This window comes from Capsicum annuum, unplaced genomic scaffold, assembly GCF_002878395.1.
Source record: "Capsicum annuum cultivar UCD-10X-F1 unplaced genomic scaffold, UCD10Xv1.1 ctg80857, whole genome shotgun sequence".
Classification (NCBI taxonomy): domain Eukaryota; kingdom Viridiplantae; phylum Streptophyta; class Magnoliopsida; order Solanales; family Solanaceae; genus Capsicum; species Capsicum annuum.
The window spans coordinates 22,691-32,580 of record NW_025891532.1 but is presented as its reverse complement, the minus strand read 5'-3'; the positions used below and the strand labels follow the sequence as shown (position 1 = coordinate 32,580).

Below are 9,890 nucleotides of genomic sequence, written 5' to 3'. Positions count from 1 at the left end.
TGAACGCTGAGAGTCTGGTCTACTAAGGGTACTCTAGAGCTCGTGCATTGAAACCTATGATATAAGACATCATAGCGCAAAAAACATGCGTCAATACTTTGAATGTACTGGTATGGTCAGTGAGGTAGGCTGGAATGCATGGGTTCATATGCATGAACAATAATAACTGAATAATATGAGTATGACTGAATAAGAGTACATGCATGAATACGTATATTGTAACGAAAATCGTGCTAGTACTGAATACTGGATCTGAATGCTGATTAACTAATTTATCGAGTTTACTGAATATTGTACTATTGATAACTAGATGACTGTATCTGACAGTCCTGAATTCTGAGGAACTACACTGAGTTTCGTACTGAGCTGAGTGCTATATTTGATAGTACTGAATCTGTAGAACTGAACTGAGTTCTATTCTAAGACTGAGACAAAAACTGAGACTGTAAGAGGTAATCATCTAACCAACATCCCCCTTTCTAAACTGATTGGGGACCAACCTGTAACCCCGATTGGAAGGGTGTCAATACCGTGCCACGAGTAAGGACAAGCTGCGAGTTAACTCTTTCTACAGTAAGCTCTTTCGTCAACCCTTACTGGCAAAATAACTCGGATGAGAAGTATCAATACTCATAATATCTGATAGAAAGATATCTCAACATACGCTGGCTACGTAGTTCTGTAACGTAGGGATTTTTGCTAAGGGTCAAATCCTCTGCTAACAGGAATGCCCCCATCCCTGGGTTAACTCGGTGTTGAATTATACTCTCAACTAAATAGATACTGAACTAATTTCTATTCTGTACTAAGCTGGACTAAACTGTTATTAAGATTACTGCTTAGCTGGATGGAACTGAGCCCACTAAGATCCGTTGACTGACGGAATATTACTAAATTCCATTGGCTGATAGAGTTTACTGAGGTTTGAACTAAATACTGAGTTCGACTAAACTATTACTGAATCTACTGAGTTTTCCTGAGTTCTGTAACTGACTGAGAGTACTAATGGTCGTGACGTGACTGATACTGTTCTATGACCGACCATGGCTCTAGGTAATCAGCTAAATTGTTGGGTACAAGTACCCCCAGGACTCGATAGCATAAATTAAGAGATATGGCGTAAACATGAAACATGTAAACTATGAACTTGATCATCATTCATTCATTGGGGCATTTTAACAAACACTTGCATGATATAACTTGCACATAAGCTAACTTGACATGATTTCATTCTCTTAATAGTTCACATGGACAATTTATCAAGCACTTGGTGAGCATAGTATATGCACATAGTATTGAACAATAAGTGAGCATCATAATTCTTCTCTATTTTCACAAATCAAGGGTTTATCATGGATTCACGTTAATCTACACACATAATGACCAAATTCACATGAAATATATATATATATATAAAATTATGAATTAGGAACTTAATCCAAACAGCAATCATGGATACACTTTAATTCCAACCATGGAAATCATAAAATCCATTACTTGAAGTTCAAAAGAGATTCTTGGACTCCAAGGGTTGAAGGAACCCTTGGATGAACACTTCACATACCTTTGTTGAAGAATTTCTGAAAGTTTATGGTTGAATCTTGAGTTCTTGATTTGAAATTGAATCTTCTAGGGTTTTGTTCTTGAGCAAATTTGAGAAAGAATGACTATATTTGCTCTATAGAGAATTTAATTTCGTATTTTGGGGGCCTAGAATCGAGGTTAAAAGACCTAAATACCCCCAAGAACGCGATCTTTTAATGAATGAAAACTGGGCTACCGACGCATAGATCGAGCGACGCGTCGATACCATCGACGCGATAGCCAACGCGTTGCGCCATGTTCGCATCGATTCACTGGAATTGGATGTTGGTAGATGGGAAAAATATTAATCAACGCGATAGTTGACGTGGTGCGCCAAGATCGCGCTGATTTAGTGTCTTGGGATTCCAAAGGAGCTCCAAACAAAGTTCAAAAAATTTAAAACTCGCCCGGGATCACCTATTAACCTTCCTGATCGTGAATTAACTCAAATATTATCCTTTAATGAACGTAAAGGTGGCGAAACAAGGTTATCGACTTTCATAGGCTAAAATAGCACTAATTCTGAATACTTAGCTAACATATTCTAGGTCTGGGACCCCTTGGCAAGCTTAACGGACTGAATTAAGCTAGAGATTTGCGGGGTCTTACAATATCTCATTCAATGGTTAAAAAGATTATTAATGTATCCGACATATGGAATCTAAAAAAATATTGGTTAAGTATTTAGATTAAGTTTTGTTACTTACATATATATAAGTTGATTCACACATAACTGTTTTATATATTATAATGTTGTTTATTACTTTGCGTTATAATATTTATTGTATCAGGGTTTATTAGACATATATTTAAATGTATGATGACGTAATAAATGTATAATGCTATTATACATATATTTAAAGTTATGAGATTTCAGTAATTGAAAATATAATGATATCTGACATGCAATTTAGTGTATAATTATTTGTCATACGTTACAAATATTAAACACTTAAGTGTATAAATATTTGTTATACATTAGATATAAACGATAATTTATTGTATTAGTTGCAAACATTGATAGTATTAACATTCTAATGATTGAGAAGTACTGATACAATAGATTTTACGTCATTGCAATACATTAAATTAAAATCGAAACATGACCTTAGTAAACGATGCTGCTGACTATACATAACATATGTATGTATAAGCAGTTTCAATAAAACAATAAAAACTAAGAATCCAAACCAACATCAAAAACTAAGAAGTGTTGTAATTGTTTAACATCTCTAGGTGCTTGATGAAATTTGAGAACGCTTAAATAACAGATCCAGTGAATCCCGTGCAGCTTCCGGATCCATTTAAAACACTGTAAATTCAAAATTATGAATTGAAAACGGTGATAGCAACAAAATATATGTTTGAATTCATTCCTTGTACAACAGGACTCATTAAAGTGAACAACAAAAGAAACAAATATTAATTTTCAGGTGGAAAGTTTACTTGTATAATAATTGAATCAGTTTGTTTTCTTTTCTTACGTCAACTTGAAATGATGAGGAGATTTTTGTGTGTGCGGATGTATGATGAAACTGGAGAGAGATTATTGTAGATCGCTAGGATTTGTGGGTGTGGAGAGATAATAAGAAGGTTTAATGGAGATAGATAATTGGAGAGAAAAGGTAGCAAGATTTTAGGAGGAAAAAAGGAGCACAATTTAGAGCAAAATACAGTGGTTTGGGATGTATAAGAAGGAAGGGAGAGAAGGTAAAAAAGGTAGGAATTTGAGTAATTAATTTGAGATTTTTGTTATTTGTTTTCCAATATGGATTTTTATGTTATAAGGTAAAGTTACCTTGTGTATACATGTAATTTTTAGATAAATGAAAGAAGAGCAAAAATTGATCCAACGGATCGAAATATGATATTTTTGAGTCATTTTAATATGTAAGAATATTTTTGACCTAATAAATAGAATAGGAATAAATTTAGTCCTAAGAGTCTCTATGTAAAGTCACCTAGTAACTGGTAGGTGTATGTATGAAAAGTAACTGGTAATTGAAATTGATGTAATTACTGGGTTAGTATACAAGATCTGATAATTACAATGACCTATCTATTTGACACAATATAATGCTAATGTAACTTTACCCAATTACACCAAATCGAATTTCGCTTTCCAAATAGGCCCTAAATGAAATGAGGATATTTATGAGTCATTTCTTGTTGCGATCAGAATGGCTATAAAGCCAACTAAAAGCACCTGCAAGTTCAATACTTCTAGTAGAAGAGCCATTCCTCACAATGGCACATACACAGCAAGTTAAACTTCTTGAATGTTGCCAAGTCTCTCCACCAACAGGTTCAATTCCATCAACTACTTTACCATTAACATTCTTGGACATACCTTGGCTTCTTTTTCCACCAAGTCAACCACTTTTTTTCTATGATTTCCCTCACACAACTTCTCATTTCAAACAAACCATTTTATCCAATTTCAAGATTTCACTTTCTTTAACACTCCAATACTATTTCCCTTTAGTAGGTAATTTAATAATTCCACCACAACCATCTAAGCCAAAAATTACCTACACCTCAGGAGACTCTGTTACATTAACCATAAAAGAGTCTACGTATGATTATTATAACCATCTTTTAATCCATCATCAGAAGGGTGTTCAAGATTTTCACCAATTAGTACCTCATTTGCCACAAATTGGTGAATTGTTACATGTGGACCAAGAGTTAAAGTACTCACTTTTGGCTGTTCAAATTACTATATTTCCTAATTGTGGTGTTTCTATTGGATTCTCCAAACGTCACGTGGTGGCTGATGAAAGAACATCTAACAATTTCTTGAAGACGTGGGCAGGTATTTTTAGAAATGGACTAGAATTGTACTTGCCTGTGTTGAACAAGAATTTGCCATACTGTGATAGGTCAATAATTCGTGACACCAATGGGGTTGAACCAATCATGTGGAACCAAAAAAATGTGCCAAAATTGGCAAATGGCAATTTTAGTGACATGGTAAGATCCACATTTGTAATGGGTCGACCCGACATGGAGGTGATCAATGGGTGGATCATATCACGGTCCAAGAAACTATTCGGGTCAGCCCAGTTGCTCCTTTCGCCCTATGTGGTGACATGTTCATTTATTTGGGTGTGTTGGTTGAAAGCTAACATGGACAACATTGAAGATACAATTGACAAAACGGAGCCCCATTACTTCGGTTTTATAGCGGGTGGTATAACCCGGTTGGGTTACCCGGTACCGATTAGTTATGCAGGTAATTGCATTGCATTTGGTAGAGCAATGGCAAGGAGAAATGAATTATTGGGAGAAAATGGTATACTTTTTGCTGCGAAGACAATTGGTGATACCATCAAGGAATTGAATAGGAATGTGTTGGGTCGGGTTGAAAATTGGATGTCCGATTGGAAAGTGTTTAATGGGTCGGGGCTCCATATGACGGTAACCGGGTCTCCGAAAGTGGATCTTTACTCGTTGGATTTCGGTGGGGCCGACCCAAAATGATTGAAGAAATATCAATAGATAAAACAGGTGATGTATCTCTATGTGAGAGTAGAGACATGAGTGGTGGAATAGAGGTTGGTTTGGCTCTTCCATTGGCCAAAATGGAAGCCTTTAATGTTTTCTATAATGAAGGTCTCAAAAATCTTCACTGATTTCTCTTTCATTTCACATAACATATTCGGTAAGAGCAGCTCGATGTACTAAGTTTTGTGTATGCATAAAGTTTGATAGAGAATTGATCAAAAGATATAATTTTATGCAGTCATATCCAATATTTATGCAAGAGGTTATTTCATTAATTTAAATAAGACATTCGACTTATTGTAAATAAATTTGGCACTTACACATTAATTTATCGAGTGATTGGTTGCCATGCTTGTTTTCTTATCGTTATATCAAAATTAATTGTTAGGGTAATTTTGTGTTTTTCAATCTGTTTTCAATTTTCCTTTTTTAAGTCCAGGTCGATCTATTACCACATCTCAACCTCACAATTAGGAATATGATCTTTATATATTAAACCTATTTCATATTTTATTGTGGATCACACTTGTTTTATATAATTTCTATGTTCATTTACGTCACAATCATTATGAAATAACAGCGCGCGTACTCCATTAGTTTTTTGGTTTAATTACTAGTTTAGTTGACCATATTCTCGTTTATTTCTAGTTGCAAATTGTATATTATGAGAAACTTTTACAAATAATTTTTGTTGTTTAGAATATAAATGTTGTATTTATTCATTATCTCATATTTTGGGTAACTTATGCTTTTAAATTCTCTTAAACTTAATTCTTTATTTAGAATACTTCCTTCTAATTCCTCTTAAAAATTATATTGATGTTTAGAAGAGAAAAGCAATACATTATAGAGGATATCTCGTGTTAATATGACGTAGTGTAAAGAGATATTTTAAGAACTACTTTTAAAATACAAACCATGTTATGTTCAATTTGGCAGACAGCGTTGAACTTTCCGAGAGCTCTAATGCCCTCCTTATCTTAGAATTGTCCAAAGCATGTTGTTTGGTACATCGAATAAGAAAATCAAAATAATGTTTGAGTTAATTTTATTTTTACCTATCTTCAACGTACCAAACTATCCATATATTATCCTCCTAATTAAAAAGACCTTTTACAGGGGCACATAAAATGTGGGAGCAAATGTTGGTTATACATTGCAAGCATCAAAACAGATTCTTTTGACTCTCAATTAAAGATTTATTGAAATTAAAATAATATGACCTCGTGCAAAAGTTGATAGTTGCAGACTTTGAATGATGATAAATTAAATAATTAAAAAGTATATTTATCATTGTTCAAGATTTTCGTAACTGTCAGCTTCCTCATAATACCTTGTTATTTTGATTCCAACAAAATTTTGAGTTCGAGTTTAATTTTTTTTCTTTTTTTAATTCCAATAAAGGATACTTCATACTTCTCTCCTTAGTGAGTGTTATGTGACACCAATTTATATTAATCGAGTCTCGAGAACTAAATAAATATAAAATATTGAGTAGAAATCCCCAAAAAAAAAAAAAAGTTGTAAATTATTGTACCTGAAATGGCCCATCAAAAGATCCATGACAATCTCCTGCTAGTCAGGAGGAGGCAGTATTAAGGCCCTCCACGTTAGGACCTGTCGCAAATATTATTGAGAAGGCAATGTATGTTTTTTAAAAAAATAAAAAATTATAGAAAATATCATACTTAAGACTGTAATTACAATAAATAGTAATACTTTTGTAAAATTATAGTTTATTACAAAAGTAACATGATTTTACGCATTAATTAGGTAAGTGCATGTTTTACTCTCACTACTTTACATTTTCTTATTTTCACTCCACTATTTTACCACCCCAAATATAGCTATATCTTTTACATCTTTTTTTTTCATTTTATTTTTTTATTATTTTTTTTATTTTATTTTATTTTTACTTTATTTTTTCTCTTCTATTTCTCTTCTTTTTTCCTTTTTCTTTTTATTTTTAATTTTTTTCTCCTTTTTCACATTTGAAGATAATTATCTCCATCATCTTCAAGATTTCAAAATAAAACATCATTACTGTCTTTCACTCTCTCATATTTCTACCTTTTTTTCTTGTTAGTTTTTTTCCATCTTACTTTTTTATCATTTTATTTTTTATTTTGATTTCTTTTTCTTTTTCATTTTTTTCACGTTATTTTCTCTCTTCTATTTCTCTTTTTTTTCTTGTTCGCTTTTTTTTTCCTTTCTCATTTCTTTTTGTTCTTTTTTCTATTTTTGTTTTCTTCTTCTTTTTTTTTTTAATTTTATTTTATTTTTTTCTTTTATTTTTACACTTCTATTTCCCTTTCTTCCTTTTTTTTCACTTCTCTTTTTTTGTTTTTTTGTTTTTATATTTTTTATTTATTTTTTATTTTCTTACTCTTCTATCTCTAAATTTTATTTTGAAAAAATAAATATGTATATCACATACACATATTCAAAAAACATACAAAATACATAGCCATACAGATCTGGATATATATTTACAGTACAAAACATACATATGTATTTATGAAATACATATCATATTCATATTAAACTGTAACAAACATAACTATACTATATATTTTCATATGTATTTGCGAAATATAAAGGTGACTTATATAAAATAAGAATATACATATGGATCAGATATGTATTCTGTAAATACATATGCAGAGGTATATGTATTTTTTACGGTGTTGAATTTATCTTTGAACTGTACATACTATGTCATTTTATAGGATAACATGTGTACTTATTTGTTTTCTTTTATTGTTTAAGATATGTATCATGTAATTTTTTTTTATTACCTATATGTATATGTATATAATTGTCATTTTTTTTACAAAGATTTTGTGTCCTATATGTTTATATATACATGTGAGTCAGATATGTATTTCTGTAAATACATATTCAGATATATATGTATGTTTTTTACCGTAAATACATATGCAGATCTGTATGCCTATTTATTTTGTATATTTTTGAATGTATATATGATATAGATATTTGCCTTTTAAAAATAAAAGATAGAGATTGAAGAGTAAAAAAACAAAAACAAAAAAAACAAAAAAAATAGAAAAAATAAAAATAAAAATTCAAAAAAAAAAAAAAAAAAAAGAAAAAAAGGAAAAAAAAAAAAAAAGAGAAATAGAAGTGTAAAAACAAAAGCGAAAAAAAGAAGAAGAAGAAAAAAACGAAAAAAAATATGAGAAAAGAAAAAAAAATAAACGATGAAAGAAAATAATAATTAAATAAATAAATAAACGAAAAAGAACCAAAAAAGAAAAGTAGAAGAGAGAAAATAAAGTGGAAAGAAAAAATGAAAAAGGAAAAGAAATTAAAATTAAAAAAAAAAGATAAAAAATGAAAAATGTAATAAGAAAAATAGTTAGAGATATAAGAGAATGATATTTTGAAATTTTGAAGATCATGGGAATAATAATCTTTCATAATTGAGTTTGATTTGGAAAAGGAATCTACTAATTTAAATAAGAGTAATTTATGAGTATTTAATTAGATGTGATAATTACTTCTTATTTAGCTCAACTAATTTGAGTAAAACAAGGACAGTAAATATTGTTGTATATGTATTTGTATAGCAACAGTTTACTTAAATACAAAATACAATTTGCTATTTTTCGTAATTATGAAACTGTTGCTATAAAAGTTACAATTAAGGCTCTATAGTTGCTATTTCTGAAATTTTCCCTTTTTTTTCCACAAATTTTGCGTCCAAAAGAGCCACAAAATTGCACGGTCATCTTTGAAACGGAGTGATCTTTAGTTTTCCGCTTTAAATAAATATACTTTTAATTTTTTGTTTTTACTAATTAAACTTTTGTGTAGCGTGAGAGTTCTTTAAGGCGAATTTTATATAGGGCAAAATTCAGAAATAGCATACTTAGCCCCTTAATTATGAGTTTCATAGCAACACTTTCATAATTATATAATATAACAAGTTGTATTTTGTATTTTTGCAAACTATTTCTATGAAAATACAAATACAACAGTTTTTTACTACACATAATTAATTGATTTTAATATGATAATATTTCCTTAAATTAACTGTTAAAGATTACAATCCCATTAAAAGCTCATCAATCACGCCTTTTCTGTTATATGCTAACAACCCTATTCAAATTCAAAAAACAGTTTCATAAACGTGATCCTTCATAAAAAAAAAATTCAAACTAAGTTGAATCTACAATTTCGTCCTAATCAAACGATCAAATTCAGTTGTATTTGTTGTTGTTCAATACCAGTTTGAACAATCAGTTTCTTTTACTTCAACGATCAACTTTACCTTCTTCTGGATAAAATTTCAGAATTCAACTTTCAGTTGAAAATTCGTGCTTAACTGTTATTGAAGGTATTAAATTAATTTTTTTGTGATTTTAATTTATTTTCGAAACATTTTTTTGATATTTTGATCATTTTTTCTATTGATCTAATTGTGATGCTCTGTTCAAATTTTCCACATCGTCGTAAAATCATTTTTGAATATATTCTAAACAAATTGCGATTTAAAGTTTATGCAATAGTAATTTGAACTCCTAGAACAAAAAATGATCGAATTCAGATTTTCAAGCTGATCAAATTTTATTTTTTGTATTGTTTCTTGTCAGAATTTGAGAGTATAACTGTATATATGAAAAGAGTTTATAATATATATATATATATATATATATATATATATATATATATATATATATTAGTTGTGTTTGAATTTGAAAGTCCTGTATTTGATTGTATTTAGAGTTGAACACATACTTTGTCATTGTAGTTAGTCTGAAATAAATGTATTTTTT

At 30.1% G+C, this 9,890-nt stretch overlaps 1 protein-coding gene across 1 annotated transcript; it reads left to right on the top strand.

The window, feature by feature from the left end:
* The first annotated feature begins 3,831 nt into the window (after window positions 1-3,831).
* Window positions 3,832-5,067, top strand: LOC124895248 (coumaroyl-CoA:anthocyanidin 3-O-glucoside-6''-O-coumaroyltransferase 1-like). The gene has a single exon (XM_047405699.1). It carries the CDS (start codon window positions 3,832-3,834, stop codon window positions 5,065-5,067), a length of 1,236 nt encoding a protein of 411 aa, XP_047261655.1.
* Window positions 5,068-9,890: the final 4,823 nt, after the last annotated feature.